At 46.7% G+C, this 16,075-nt stretch overlaps 1 protein-coding gene across 3 annotated transcripts in view; it reads right to left on the reverse strand.

Annotated features, from left to right (window-relative positions):
* LOC115084802 (arf-GAP with dual PH domain-containing protein 1-like) overlaps positions 1–7,062 on the reverse strand; it is a 66,839-nt gene extending 59,777 nt beyond the window's left edge. For all 3 annotated transcript variants that reach the window (XM_029590105.1, XM_029590106.1, XM_029590104.1), the window contains exon 1: positions 6,825–7,062. In XM_029590105.1, coding sequence (XP_029445965.1) covers positions 6,825–6,915 — 91 coding nt within the window. In that variant the 5' untranslated portion in view covers positions 6,916–7,062. The remainder of the gene's footprint in view (positions 1–6,824) is intronic.
* Between the last annotated feature and the right edge of the window lie 9,013 nt (positions 7,063–16,075).

The following is a 16,075-nucleotide window of genomic DNA, read 5'->3' on the forward strand; positions in this document are numbered from 1 at the left end:
AGGCCCCAAGAGAGTACAAGTGACGACAATATAACTCTGACCCAGATGCATGAATCAGTGCAAGGCAGGATTTTCCCTTCTGCTGTTTAACTTGTCTTTTCCTCAAAAAATACTTGACAGATCATACTGCTTTAAATCCTGTCAAAAAAAGTCTCCCTACTTAGAGTTTTTCAACAGTGGAAGGTTTAGAGATGTGAATCGGAACCGGTATCGGTTCGAATTCCGGTTCTGATTCACATCGTGAAATTTTTATCTTGCAGTCCGATCGGGTTTTCTTTATCGGCTGCGCCCAAGCTGATAACCAAAAAATACAGCCGACTCTTTAAAATGAGTTTGTTAGTATCCCCCCACACTCCGGACTGCCCCCCCCCCCCCCCAAATCTTTTAAATACCTGGTGGTCCAGCGGGGGTCCTGGGAGCATTCTCCCGCACTCGGGCCGTCGGCTGCCAGTAAACAAAATGGCGCCGATGGCCCTTTGCCCTTAGCATGTGACAGGGTATCCGTGCCATTGGCCGGTCCCTGTCACATGGTAGGAGCAATGGACAGCCGGCGCCATCTTTAAAAATGGCACGGGCCATCCAGTGCACCTACCATGTGACAGGGGCCGACCAATGGCACCGATAGCCTCTGTCACATGGTAAGAGCAAAGGGCCATCGGCGCCATTTTGATTAGTGGCAGCCGACGGCCCGAGTGCGGGAGAATGCTCCCAGGACCCCCGCTGGACCACCAGGTACTTAAAAGATTTGGGGGGGGGGCAGTCCGGAGTGTGGGGGGATACTAACAAACTCATTTTAAAGAGTCGGCTGTATTTTTTGGTTATCAGCTTGGGCGCAGCCGATAAAGAAAACCCGATCGGACTGCAAGATAAAAATTTCACGATGTGAATCAGAACCGGTATCAGCTAAACAGTGTTTTTGGGCATGTTTTGGACGCACTAATCCCCTTATTGCATCGGGTGTTAGTCCAGCGCGTCCATAACACGTGTCCAACCGTGTGTTAACCTAAGATCACTTTATTTTAATCGGACTAAGAATGGGAGAAAAGCCTTCATGAATCAGGCCCAATGTGCTAATCTGCAAGACTCAAAAAGGGAGACCAAATAGCATTAAAAGAGGATAAGTCATCCTTAACAAAAAGTGCTCCATCTCTAGAATATGCTTTTTGTGTTAGAGGCAATTATTAATCTAGTTCATCAGACTCTTCTGATTTAGAACACACTTAGGTTCGATTCAGAAGTAACAAATGATAATCCAACAGTAATTTACATCCAGATGTATTGTAAATTTTGTTTAACCACCTTTCTCTAAATACTTTGAATCTTTACGTAATCCCTGCAAGGGACACATAAATAAAAACCATGTGTAACAGAGGGCTTCTGGCCTTTCCTTGCACTGGGCTGTGGGTTAAAAAACAGAAGCAGTGGTCAGGCAGATGGTGTAATGGACCAGGCTCTTAAGGCTTTTTCCTTTGTGATCCTTCTCAGTGGACTGGGAACCGCTCCCCACTGTGGGTGAAGAGGTCACCCTTCTCAATTAGTTGGGCTTCTTCAAACGCACCACAAGGTCACAATCACTACCGCCTTCAGTGAACCCAAGCCCTGTGATTAAGAGTTCAGTCCACAACTACCTAGTGTTTCTAAATGTACTAAACAGACAAAACAATATGGAGGCCAATACTCCAAAAAGCCTAAAACAAATAATTTATCCTGTTAGCTAACCAAATAATTTATCAGGGTTATTCAGCAGGATGAATGTCCGACTTAATATCCCTGAATAAAGTTATCCAGCTATATGTAGACGAATAACTTTGAAACCTAGTCAGCTATCTTTGAAAATCAATGGTTATGTTTCCAAGTTATCTGGACGTAATTTTGCCCTTAACTGGTTGTTTTCAAAGAATATAGCAAATTAAGCACCAATGCGGTATTTAAAATAGTAAAGGCAACAGTGCAGGCCTGCCAGCCCGATCCTCCCCTCACCCCTGTGAAATCCCCGTCAGGCGAGCATCCTTCTCCCCGAAGCACCCTCTAAACAAGCGAAAACGTTATGGGCCAATATGCCCGAAAGTCCCCCGTCCCCCCCTTCCAGAAACTGTGAAAATAAGTCAATCCTGGCAAATCAATCTTCCCCGTTCATTACTCCCAACACCGGTCAACCCACTCTGTACTCTCCCACCCCACCCGGAAACCCCTCCCTAATATCTCCAAATGCCCACTGGGAGCTGGGAAGAAGCGACCAGCTCCCGGCACAACCGGTATTGCTGTGACATCTACGCTGGCCACATAAGCCACCCAGCATTGCTGTCAAAATACTGCTTGGCTCCTCTTCCCGGCCTCCGGCGACATTTGGAAGTATGAGAGGGTCCAGGAAGGATGGGAGGGAGCTGGCTGGATTGATTGGGGATAGACTTATTTTTATAATTTCGGGGGGGGGGGGGGGGAGTGGAAGGAAGAGGAAAGTGGGTTTTGGAGCACATAGGTCTGTGTCATTTTTGCTTGGATTTTTATTAGGGGGCGGGGGAGGAATTTGCCCAACAGGGGAATGTGTTTCACAGGGGAAGGGAGAGGATCAGGCTGGCAGGAATGCATCATGGCCCTTTTTTTTTTTTTTTTTTTTTTTTTTTTAAATACTGCATCGGTACTTAACCAGCTATATTCTTTGAATATAGCAGTTAAGGGAAATGTTACTCAGGAGCACGGTCCTGGATAACTTTAAACCTGCTCCCAAACTCAAAGGCATGTCTGGAGATAATCAAACAACCCTCAGAAAGCCCCAATGTGCCCATAATATTGCACCTTTCTTATTTGGCTAAATCTTAGTCGGATAAGGTAAGGAAATAAGTAAGAGGGGATATTTAAAACTCGCTATTTAACTGGTTAACTTGTGAGTTATCTAGTTTAATTGCTTTGAATATTGGCCTCAGGGTGTCTTCACCAGTTACACTTCCACAGGATTCTAACAGTAGGGCAGACAGTCAATGGCAAAATAAACTCTTTAGCAGCAACACAAAATTTCCTTCATTATAGAGAATTCATTCCTTACACAGTCCATCACAATGTAAATGAGACGTTGGGATAAATGATGAGACTTCCAAGGCAGGCAGTTCTCTTTAAGAACATAAAAAATTGAAATACTGGGTCAGACCAAGGGTCCATCAAGTCCAGCATTCTGTTTCCAACAGTGGCCAATCCAGGCTACAAGTACCTGGCAAGTACCCAAACACTAATACATCCCATGCTACTTATGCCAGTAATAGCAGTGGCTATTCCTTAAGTCATCCTGATTAATAGCAGGACTTCTCCAAGAACTTATGCAAACATTTTTTAAACCCAGCTACACTAACTTCCCTAACCACATCCTCTGGCAACAAATTCCAGAGCTTAATTGTGCATTGAGTGAAAAAGAATTTTGTCCGATTAGTCTTAAATGTGATACTTGCTAATTTCATGGAATGCCCCCTAGTCCTTCTATTATTCAAAAGTGTAAATAACCGAGTCACATCTACTCGTTCAAGACCTCTCATGATCTTAAAGACCTCTATCATATCCCCCCTCAGCCGTCTCTTCTCCAAGCTGAACAGCCCTAACCTCTTCAGCCTTTCCTCATAGGGGAGTATTCTATCCCCTTTATCATTTTGGTTGCCCTTCCCTGTACTTTCTCCATCGCAACTATATCTTTTTTGAGATGCGGCGACCAGAATTGTACACAGTATTCAAGGTGCGGTCTCACCATGGAGCGATACAGAGGCATTATGACATTTTCCGTTTTATTAACCATTCCCTTCCTAATAATTCCTAACATTCTATTTGCTTTTTTGACTGCTGCAGCACACTGAGCCGATGATTTCAATGTATTATTTATTTATTTATTTATTTATTTAAACATTTTTATATACCGGCATTAGTTGTGGACATCATACCAGTTTACAATGAATGAAATAAGCTTGGAAATTACATGTTAACAGGGAATACCGAACTGGGAGGAAGGTAACAAGAAGCAGCTATGAAGAAAAAGATGAACAATAATTGGGCCCTCAATGTGGGTGGTAGCTCCTAATATGGAACCTAACATCGTGTAACTACAGCAAATATTATTTTTCCCTATATGCATCACCTTGCACTTGTCCACATTAAATTTCATCTGCCATTTGGATGCCCAATCTTCCAGTCTCACAAGGTCCTCTTGCAATTTATCACAATCTGCTTGTGATTTAACTACGCTGAATAATTTTGTATCATCTGCAAATTTGATAACCTCACTCATCGTATTCCTTTCCAGATCTTTTATAAATATATTGAAAAGCATCTGTCCAAGTATAGATCCCTGAGGCACTCCACTGTTTACCCTTTTCCACTGAGAAAATTGACCATTTAATCTTATTGTCTGTTTCCTGTCTTTTACCTAGTTTGTAATCCACAAAGGGACACCGCCTCCTATCCCATGACTTTTTAGTTTTCTTAGAAGCCTCTCATGAGGGACTTTGTCAAACACCTTCTGAAAATCGAAATACATTACATCTACTGGTTCACCTTTATCCACCTGTTTATTAACCCCTTCAAAAAAAATGAAGCACATTTGTGAAGCAAGACTTGCCTTGGGTAAAGCCATGCTGACTGTGTTCCATTAAACCTTGTCTTTCTATATGCTATGTGATTTTGATCTTTAGAATAGTTTCCACAATTTTTCCTAGTATTAAAGTCAGGCTCACTGGTCTATAGTTTCCTGGATCGCCTCTGAAGCCTTTTTTAAATATTGGGGTTACATTAGCCACCCTCCAGTCTTCAGGTACAATGGATGATTTTAATAAAAGGTTACAAATTTTAACTAATAGATCTGAAATTTCATTGAGTTCCTTCAGTACCCCAGGATGCATACCATCCGGTCCAGGTGATTTGCTATTCTTTAGTTTGTCAGTCTGGCCTACTACATCTTCCAGGTTCACAGTGATTTGGTTCAGTTCATCAGTCTCATCACCTTTGAAAACCATCTCTGTAACCGGTATCTCCCCAACATCCTCATTGGTAAACACAGAAACAAAGAATTAATATAGTATTTCTGCAATGGCCTTATCTTCCCTAAGAGCCCCTTTAACCCCTCTGTCATCTAACGGTCCAATCGATTCCCTCACAGGTTTCTTGCTTCGGATATATTTTAAAAAGTTTTTATTATGAGTCTTTGCTGGTGCCCCCATAATTCCTCCTAGGATCTCTTCAAAGGGAAGGTAAGCCTTAAGCCTAGGAGTAAAGTATAGAATTTACACCCTCCATGGAAAAAGATGCCCTCATTGTAACCAGGCAAAATGATAAAAATATCCTCTGTCAGCAAGTCTCACTTTTTATATCATCGGGTGTCCTCCTACGGCATAAAAGCTTAATAAGAACCAATTGCCATTTTACATTATCTACGGCAGAATCTATTGCAACTCATTGATCTACATGGGTGGAGGTTGTGACCATTAGTTAGGAATTCATACATACCATACAGACCTAAAAGGCACAGGTTTTAGACATCCCCGGGAACCCTCTGGATCTGGCCCGGAGACTCCAGAATTCTGAACAAATTGCTGGGTCTCAGGCCAACATCTGAAAGCTCTGGCTGCTGCTGCTGCTGTGGAAGCAGGTAGAAGAAGAAAAAGTCGCTGGAGCAGTGAGGGCCCGAAGGAGGAGGTGTGTCAGCCCCCACGACAGGAGGAAAAAGAAGAAGAGCATCGGTTCCCACACAGCAGGAGGAGGAACAGCAAGAGTGTCAGCCCCCTTGTAGCAGGGAACAAGAAACAGGCGGCAACGGCCCTCCAAGCAGAAGAGGAAAAAAGCAGCAGCAGCAGCAGGGAAGATGAAACGGGCAACATCAGGCCCGCACCGCAAAAGGAGAAAGAGGAGGAGCATTGGTCCCTGCGGGTCTGGGGAAAGAGGAGGCTGCTGTGGCCCGAAGGGTTCGAGGTGAGGAGAGAAGATGAGTGAATATGGGTGTGAGAAGCAGAGAAGTGAGTGTACGCGGACATGTGAGTATGAGTGGGCTTGGTGGGAGTGTGCATGTGTGTGTGGAAGAGAAGTGAGTGGATGTGCACGGGTGAGTGTGTGTATGTGGGTGAACAAGTGAGCATGTGTGTGACAATGAGCATGCATTTGGGTGAAATAGTATGAGAGGGAACATGAGTGTGTGAAAGAGGAAGTGTGTGTGTGTGTGTGCACACTGCTGCCTCCAGCCTTCCCTCCAGTCCCCTGCCCCTGCTAGTCCATGGCAATCTCAGGGTGATTGGAAATCAAATTTTACACAATCCTATCATGTCTTTTAATGTGCCTTTTAGTATGCAAACCCTTCAAAAGTAATCAGCCATTCTTTGTTTAACAAAGCTGGAGTAAGATATGACCACTATAGAATGATGTACTGAATGTCAATATGCATTCTATAACTAGAAATGTATGGGATCTTCTATATTTTATGCAAATCAGAGATATCCATAAGTACCATTTTCTTTGGTACATGAATATGCATAAATATAAATAAATAAATTAAATATCTCCTAATTGGGTTTTTTTTTAACCTAAGTCCTCTCTCCCTTTCACTTCTGTTGTCTTTGCCTTCTGTGACTGTCCTTCTTCCCCTGCTCACAATTTATGTGCACCTGAGGAGTCGGAGGGGATCTGAGTGACTTGTCGAAGCCCAGTTGTAGAAAAAGACTGGACAGAGAATATGAAAGATTTTGCACATTCCCGTCTCTCACACTGATCCTGGCTCCTATCAAAGACTGAAGCCAGCTTGTTCCTGAGCAGAAAGAGCTGTGCATGAAGGAGGGAAAGGCAGGGGAACAGGGGTTGCTCACCTGGTGCTCCACAGTCTGCACAGGTCTTGTTTTCATGTTTCTTCACGAGCTCCCTCAGATCTCTAAGATTTCTGTCCTCTTCTCCTGCCATAGTCTTTGTCTCCCTCACACTCCTTGGTCTTGTCGCTGTAAATGGACTGGAGAAGCCAGTGAGCTGCACACACCAACCGGCTTGCTACACAGCAGAAGTGAACATTACTGAGGCAGAGAAATAGTAAGAGGATATCTTTTCGTTGGGTGGAAGGGAGGGAAGTGGTGCGATTAATCACGAAACCAGTTTTTCCACATTTCTTTTGCCAAAATAAAGGCCTGAAAGAAGGGAGAACCTATGCACACAACCAAGATAAGATAAAGCAGTGCTCCTAACACCAAAGCGAAACCCTGTGAAGGGTGCACAGTATGATGGTAGGAAGACAGTTTATCAAGTTTGGACATGCTCTGAGAAATTATGCCTCATCTCATGTCTAGCGATCTGTTGATTTTAGGTTTATGAGTTATAAAATATTTTTTTTTTAACTAGCATAAAGTCCTTGCTTTCTGTTTATTTAGCCTTGTTTTCAGGGCCAGTGCTTCCTTTAATGGCAGTCACCTAGAGTGGCAAATTTTGGGAGTGGCAAAATTCTGCCAGCATGAGGCCCAGAGGAATAATGTGCAGGAGGTGGTACCATCAAAGAAGGGAGCACAGTGCTGGAGTCACTGCTGCTAGCAAGCAGGAGAGAGCAATGTTCTAGAAGTAAGGGTAACCAACCCTGGTCCTTGAGCGCCACAAGTCAGCCAAGCCGAGGCCCCCAGGACACCCGCAGTGAACATGCATGAAATGCACCCACATGCAGTGCATGCAAATGCATCTCATAAATAAAGACCCCCCCAAAAACCCAACCAGGGTGTGACACCCCCTACCAGAGATCAGAGGCCCTGCGAGCTGGCAGAGTTCCCACCCCCCCCTGCCAGCAAGAAGAGGCTTCACATGGTGGCACTCAGTGCCCAGTGTGAGCCAGATTGTGACCTGCCGGTGGGCTTCTCATATCCAGCCAGCAGGACCACCTGGGTGGGGTAGGGTTGAGTCATATGGCAGGCTGTGAATGAGAGGAAGAAAAGGGGTATGAGCGAAGGAAAGAAAGGGAAGGACTGAGAGTGAGGGATGGGAAGGGCTGAGGGTTTTGAGTGGCTGAGAGAGAAGGGAGGTGGTAAGATACTGAGAGGAGAAGGAAGGAGAGAGACTGGGTGGAAGGGAGGGGGTGAATGGAAGTGAGTGACTGGAAGGGAAGGGACATGAGAGTGAGTGAAGAGGGGTGAGTGAGAGAGGGAAGGCGAGGGGGATGAGTGACTGAGAGGTGTGTGAGATGGAAGAAAACGGGGGAAGGGGAGGGAGGAAGAGAAAATGAGAAAAAGAGAGGGTAGAAGGGTGTATGTGTGTGAGTGTGAATTGAATGTGCGTGTATATGAGAGCGAGGAGAAAGTTTGTGTTGTCTCTTTCCCTGCTCACCAACCTCCCCTCCACTAATCCACGACAATCTCAGGGTGACTGGAAATCAAAAGTTCCCAGGTATTGCGATTCTGGTTGCTGTGCAGCCTCCCTTCCACCAGAGGACCCCAGTGAGCCCAGTTCTGAACTGTTCTCCAGTATTCTTGGGCTCCTGTCCTCAGCCTGTGCTTCTGCCTCCACGAGTTCATTCCCCTGAATGACCAACCCCTTCTCTCTAGCCTGTACCACACCCAGACTCTCGCCCATGCCTCAGTGTTTTGGCATCAAGTCCTTCTTGGATCCCTGCTCTAGCCCCCTCTGCCTTGTGGATTTCTCACGCCATTCCTAGCTTTGCTTCCTGGCCTCTGGGCCTTCTGACTCCAGCTTGCCTTGTGGCCATCCGACCTTCTGTTCAAAGCCTTGCTCTGTGGTCTGCAGGCCTTCTGACCCTTCCTTGCCTGGTGGCCTACCCTTGACCTCTCTGTTTTCTGACCCCTGGCCTAGCTCTGAGACCCCCAGGTCTCTCCCTGCTTCTAGTCCTCTCGCTGCCTTGCCCCTCGGGGTCTTTCTTGCCTACACTGCCTTCGGGCCCTCTATGTTCCATGTTCTGTGTAGTCCTTATCCTGGTTTGTTCTGTCTGGCCCTAGTCTGTCTTACCCTAGTCCCTGTCTCCAGAGTCCCACTTCTACATTTGCTTGCTCTCAGTCCCTGTCTGTTCCAGCGATCCAGTTCCACATATACCAGCAGCCAGATCCAGTCTGTTTCAGCTATTCCAATTCACGCTTACCCGCACTCAGATCCTATCTGTTCCAGCTCCATGTATACCTGCATCCAACTCCACTCTTACCTTCACTCTGTTCCTGCGTTGCAGTTCCAACCTTACCAGCACTCCAGTTCCACATTTACCTGCATCCAGTTCCACGCTCACCTCACTCTGTTCCCGAGGTTCCAGTTCAACTCTTACTAGCACTCAATTCCAGCCTGCACCTTATTCCAGTGCTCCAGCCCAGCCTGCACCTTGTACCAGCTCTCCAGCTTCACCGGGCCATCCACACTCCATTCCAGTCCTGTGCCACTCCAGGAGGTGGTGTCTACAACACCCCCTCTCCAGCTGCCCTCCATTCAGAACACCAGATATGGAGAGATGGAAATTTTTCATCCTTATTAGTTTTATTATTGGGTGTTATTTTTGGGTGTTATATGTCTGCTGTTTTAAAATATTTAATTGATTTATGGGAAATATTTAAAGGTTTTTTTAGCCTTATTCTTATTTATTAGCTGTTCTATTTGTAATCTGTTTTGAAATATTGTTTTTATTAGAATGGTTTACTATTTGTTACATTTGCCGGCTCCCTCACCTTTCACTGCTGGACCGGGGAATGTCACTGGTGACGGGCACGTGGCAGGATGCCACAGACAGGATTCTTCGCGGCCAGTGACTGCTACTCCAACTTCCTCCTAACGTGCGCCTAGGTACGTGCGCGTGGGACTTAGTCCCACTGGCACCTACCAATGATGTCAGGCCTCTATCCTATAAAGGGCCTCCATCGGCACTCACACAATGCCTCAGGAACAGGTCAACTACCTCCAGGTAGCGTGAGTTTCTGCTTCGGATATGTCGTAACCCCCTACCTTGTTTTGTTCTTCAGCTTCATCCAGCCTTCTGTGTCTCCAGCCTTGCCTTGCCTTCATCTTCAGCCTCGACCAGCCTTCCATGTCTTCAACCCTGCCTTGCCTTCTTCAGCCTCATAAGAACATAAGAAATTGCCATGCTGGGTCAGACCAAGGGTCCATCAAGCCCAGCATCCTGTTTCCAACAGAGGCCAAACCAGGCCACAAGAACCTGGCAATTACCCAAACACTAAGAAGATCCTAAGCTACTGATGCAAGTAATAGCAATGCTATTCCCTAAGGGGTAGATTTTTAAAAACTGCGCGATCGCGTACTTTTGTTTGCGCAGCAGGCGCAAACAAAAGTACGCTGGATTTTATAAGATACGCGCATACCCGCGCGTATCCTCTAAAATCCTGGATCGGCGCGCGCAAGGCTGCCGATTTTGGGCAGCCGGCGCGCGCCGAGCCGCGCAGCCTGCCTCCGTTCCCTCCGAGGCCGCTCCAAAATCGGAGCGGCCTCGGAGGGAACTCTCTTTCGCCCCCCCCTCCCCTTCCCCTCCCTTCCTCTACCTAACCCACCCCCCCCCGGCCCTATCTAAACCCCCCCTACCTTTATCCATGGATTTACGCCTCCCGGAGGGAGATGTAAATCCATGCGTGCCAGCGGGCTGCTGGCGCGCCGAGACCCGACCCGGGGGCGGTTCCGGAGGGTGCGGCCACGCCCCCGGACCGCCCCGGGCTGAAACCACGCCCCCAGGCCCGCCTCCGAAACGCCACATCCCGCCCCCGAAACGCCGCGTCGTTCAGCCCCGCCCCTGACACGCCCCCGACACGCCCCCTTCCAAAAACCCCGGGACCTACGCGCGTCCCGGGGTTCTGTGCGCGCCAGCGGCCTATGGAAAATAGGCGCGCAAGGCCCTGCTCGCGTAAATCCGGGCGGATTTACGCGAGCAGGGCTTTTAAAATCCGCCCGTAAGTAAATTTGATTAATAGCCGTTAATGGACTTCTCCTCCAAGAACTTATCCAAACCTTTTTTGAACCCAGCTACACTAACTGCACTAACCATATCCTCTGGCAACAAATTCCAGAGCTTTATTGCCCTTGTGTTCAGTCTTGTCCAGCCTTCCGTGCTTTCAGCCTTGCCCAGCCTTGCCTTAATCCCTTGGACTGACCCCTAGTACTGACCTTAGTCTGTGACCTGGCCATCCTTGTCTGCCACGTGCCTCGACCACAGCCTGAATAAGGAACCTTTCTTAGCCTTCACTAGAGACACTCATCTAAGACCTCCGGAACCTGGAACCCAAAGGCTCAACCTGCAGGGAAAGAGGGTGATATAGGCAAAACTCCTACCAGTCTCTGCACAGTCTTCTGTCAGTTGGCAGTGAGTGCCTACTGGGCTTTCCTGGTAGGTGGTCACTCCAACACAAGGGTCCAAAACTCTAACACTATTATGATTGACCTATATTTTATGAGGAATGGTGGTATTTCTGTTTTTGCATTATTACATTGCATATAAGCTGGCTTGGAGGTCTGGGAGGGGAGGGGGCTGGAGAGCAAGACTGCTGGGGATTGAGAGGTATGGAAGGGGAGAGAGGGTGGGGAATAAGATGCTGGGGATTGCAATGGGAGAGGGGGCTGGGGAGCAAGACTTCTGGGGAATGGGGCATCTGGGAGTGGAGAGGACTACTGAAGACTGGGAAGTCTGGGAGGGGAGAGGAGACAGAAAATGGATGTATGAGAGAGCCAGAGAGCCTGTGTGTGTGAGAGAGAGAGAGAAAGGTTATGTGTGTGAGACAGAGCCTGTGTGTGTATGTGTATGCCTGTGTGATAGAGGGGATATTTGAGAAAAGAGATGTGTGTGTATGTATATGAGAGGGTGTGAAACAGCATGTGTTTATGCCAATCCATGACAATCTCAGGGTTTGATTTTTTTTAATCCTTATTAGTTTCATTATTGGATGTTATTTGATGTATCTGCTGTTTTGAAATATTATATTGTGGTGCCAAAAGAATTATCCGCCCTGGGTGCCAAATAGTTTAGGTACACCGCTGCCTGTGCCACTCCTCCAGGTATGGTTGGATTCTCCCTCCTATCGGGAAGGACATCTGTTGGCTTTCAATGGTCAACAACTTGGCCCAGGCTTTGGTTAGGCCCATTGTGCTACCTTTGATTGATGGCGTTCTCACTGCTGACTTCAGACCTGAAGCTGTTGCTGTTGTGGAAGCAAAAGCAGGATTTTGTATCTTTGATAGTGCCAGAAGGGGCATCTCTGTAAGTACTTAAAAGCATAGTACTATTGGCATGGAGCAGACTGTGGCTCCGAGAGAAACTGCACTACCACATGTTGAGTTTATCTTCAAAGAGGTAGTCTCTGAGGCAGGGGATGTCCGCTAGCTTATCGTGGACATCATTCCACAAGCTGCTGGCCCGCAACCAAGCCATCTGACATGCTCCTAAGGAGCAGTGTTTCCCAATCCCTTTCTGCTTAAAACACCTCTACAGTCTCTATATAACTCTCCCTTACTCCACAGATAGCTTTAGTCTCTGAGGCTTCCAGTTTGGGGATGAACAAAAGCTCTTATACCCTGCTTCTTTACAATCAAGCTCTGTATCCACCCTTTACTTCACTTACACTTTCTTTGCATCCAATAAACACACAGGAGAGAAATGGTGGTTTCCAGCTTCTTTATTGATAGTTTGATCAGATGATTGAATAATATTTACACTTCTCACATTCAACTGATTAGCAGCAATAAACAATAAGACAGCAGATAGATAGAATAAACTTGTGACTTCACATCTTCTAGCAAAGTCTCTTAACTACTTTGGAAGCATTCCTTATTTACAATGAAATTTCTTCTTCTCTCACTTACTCAGTTTCCTCTGATTATGTAGACTGAAGTTAGTTCAATCCTCCTTTACTTCCTAATTTAATTCTTAAATCTGCCCACTGGAAGTGGTTAGAATGTATACAGTCCCAATATTTAATCAGAACTTAGTTCCAGATTTAGTATCTTCTAAGAAATCCTTTAACATCCTTTAACTTCTCAGACTGCACCAGAAGGGTACTTCACTCTCTTTCTTGATTCTGTTAACTCCTTATGGTGGGCACTTCTCACCCCTTTATGTAAAACTTCCCTCAATAGCAACAAACTTCTTGTCACCTTTGTGTTGTATTTTCTTTTTTTCTCCTACTAGTGCACTTTACTGGGATCCCTTGCTTTTAGATGGGATTTGTAACACCTCTGTATCTTTCTGGATGAAAAACTTCCCTCTTCCCAAGGCTTGGTATGCTGACTCCCAGGTACCATGGGTTTTAAGCTCCAAGTGGAAAAGATATTAGAATGAACCGAAAAAGGGGAAAAATCAAACGAGAAGCAGGAAGGATGGAATAAAACTTCCTTGCCTCCAGAGGAGATAGTGCAAAAGACATTAACGGGCCGTTACAGTATAGTGCGCTCGGCTGAGCGCACCTTTAGCCCCAGTTTGGCCGCGCGTTTTCGTCGCGCTATATTTACCCCTTATACAGTAAGGGGTAATAGCTCATCGAAAGCGCGTGGCCAACACCCCCCCGCCCCCCCCCCCGAAGCTACTAGCGATATTAAGTCGGAGGCCCCAAAATTAAAAAAAATTTTAAATTAAAAAAAAAACGTTAAAATCTCCCCTCGGCCCGCGGGTTGGAAGATGGACACTCAGTTTAGCCGGCATCCGTTTTCCAAACCTGTGGCTGTCTGCGGGTTCGAGAACCAACGCCGGTAAAATTGAGCGTTGGCTGTCAAACCCGCTGACAGCCGCTGCTTCTGTCAAAAAGGAGGTGCTAGGGACATGCTAGTGTCCCTAGCGCCTCCATTTATCGCAGGCCCTCATTTAAATACTCAATTGCACGCCCAGGAAAGTGGCCTGGGTGCGCGTCAGGAGAGCGGACGCTCGCCTCGGAGCGCCGGCTCTTCCGCGGTTTTTACTGTATCGGCCCGTTAATGCATAAATATAATTACTCTGTATTGGGTCACCAGACATCTTAAATCCTCTGGAGGAGAGACACAAGACTGCCAGAATCTTCCCTTACACATGATCTAACCTTACACAGCAGGCACCCCAATCCACTGTGGAGGCATACCAAGGCTCTCATAGGGAATTCTCAAAAACTGGCTTAAAAGAATCCAAAACTGTTGCGTCTGTCAGTCACAGACGGCTATGACTGCTCTGCCTTACCTCTTTTTCTCCTCTTTCACTCTCTTTGGGCAAGATGGCTGCCTCCGGTGCCGAGTGCCGAGGGTCTCGGCATTTCCAAACCAGCATGGGCGTCCCCATCCGCCATGCTCACTCCCGTGGCCTCCTAGGGTGCGAGCGTGCACATCTCCTACGCTCGCACCCTAGGAGGGTGCGAGCGTAGGAACCTCAGGGAACCTCAGGGGCGGCCTCAGGGAACCTCAGGGAACCTCAGGGGCGGCCCCACCGCATGACGTCAGTACCTCTGGATATATCAAACCTCCACTTCCGCTACCGCTCTAAGCTGCACACTTAGATGCTGCTTCCACTCCAAGGGCCTCGCTCCTGTAGAAGCTTTAGATACCTGCTCCTTCGGGGTCCTCTCTAACTAAGACAACCGCTCCTCGGGGGTCTTTCTCTCTCTTCTACATTTCAGGATATCGGACCATCGGGTACTCGCTCCTCGAGGGCTTACCAGCCACTATATCCTGCACCACGGACCTTCGGTCCCAACTTTCCATCATCAGGAAGACGCCATCATTCCTGTGAGTACCTCTATGATCCGGTGCTCCAGCTCCATCCACCAGCCGTGATATTACCCGCACTGCAGGCTCCCGCCTATCGTGAACATCTGGGTGAGATTATACATCTGAGCCTGTTGAACGTACTGGCACTTCTTGGATCAGTGCCTTACCTTCCTGCATTCATCATCTATCTACAGCAGTACAATAAAGCCTCTATCCATACTGTGTCTGCTATCTGAGGTCAGCCTATCGCAGTGGTTCCCCACGGGACCTCTCCCTGTGGGCAGAGTCATCTCCATTGCGACCAAGGGTCCACAATGACACAAACCCAACAAAAACAATCTTTAAAAGCAGGCAGATGAGTCAATTTGAGGCTGACCCCTAAAGGAACTTTCTTATTCTTTTCCCTTAAATTAGGAAGAAAAATTAGAAGAAATTAGGGCAGACCACTCCTGCCTCCTTGGATATCAGGTGCATTGGGATGATAAACAGCTAGCATACACCATCTGCATGTTTCCGCATAGGGTAACAAAACCCAAACGTCTCTCAGTTGTTTCCTATGGAATCTCCCCAGATTAATTAGTAAGGGGAAATGAAAGATCCCTTCCAACTATTCATGAGATAGATTTAAATTTACTGGAGACCCGACTGGCTAGGTGTGCCTCCTGGAGAGGGTTGGTAAACACTGCTCTGCAGCCTGAGGTTACGTCAAACACTTTGTAGATCGAGCAAATAAGATGGCACATGCATTCTTCCATGTCGAGAAATGGCTGTGGGTATGCTGAGATGGTATTGCCTGATGGAAGAAATGACTTCTGCATTTGCAAACAGTCACGTAAGATCTGAACCATATGGAATTGGTAAGCAGCTATTTGTGCGTTAAGCATGGGGTTCTGAAATACTTCCTTATCAAAATTGTCTAGTAACTGAGGACCTTTCCCTGATAGGGTAAAATTCTAGTTTTCTTTATTCTTTTCAAAGCTGATTGATGCAGTAGTTATACTGTTCCTAATCCTGAAGATTTGGAATTTGAGATCCAATTTTCATACTATTATTGTGTAGGAATTTGGATTCTTCCATATTCTTTTTTGTAACTTCTTAACCAAATCACTGTGAACCTGGAAGATGTAGTAGGCCAGATTGACAAAGAGTAGCAAATCACCTGGACCGGATGGTATGCATCCTAGGGTACTGAAGGAACTAAAAAATGAAATTTCTGATCTATTAGTTAAAATTTGTAACTTATCATTAAAATCATCCATTGTATGTGACGTCTGGAGGATGGCCAATGTGTTACGACCATTGGTCGCAGACAGCTGAGACCGCTGTTACTTACATTATGTGCTCCCACCCTCTCCTCCTGGGGTGTACTCACGGCTGTGGCTAGCCACTCCTGACGCATGTCACCCTGTTCCGGAGTTCCTCATGGCAGCAGGGA

This window comes from Rhinatrema bivittatum, chromosome 2 (assembly GCF_901001135.1).
Source record: "Rhinatrema bivittatum chromosome 2, aRhiBiv1.1, whole genome shotgun sequence".
NCBI classification, from domain to species: domain Eukaryota; kingdom Metazoa; phylum Chordata; class Amphibia; order Gymnophiona; family Rhinatrematidae; genus Rhinatrema; species Rhinatrema bivittatum.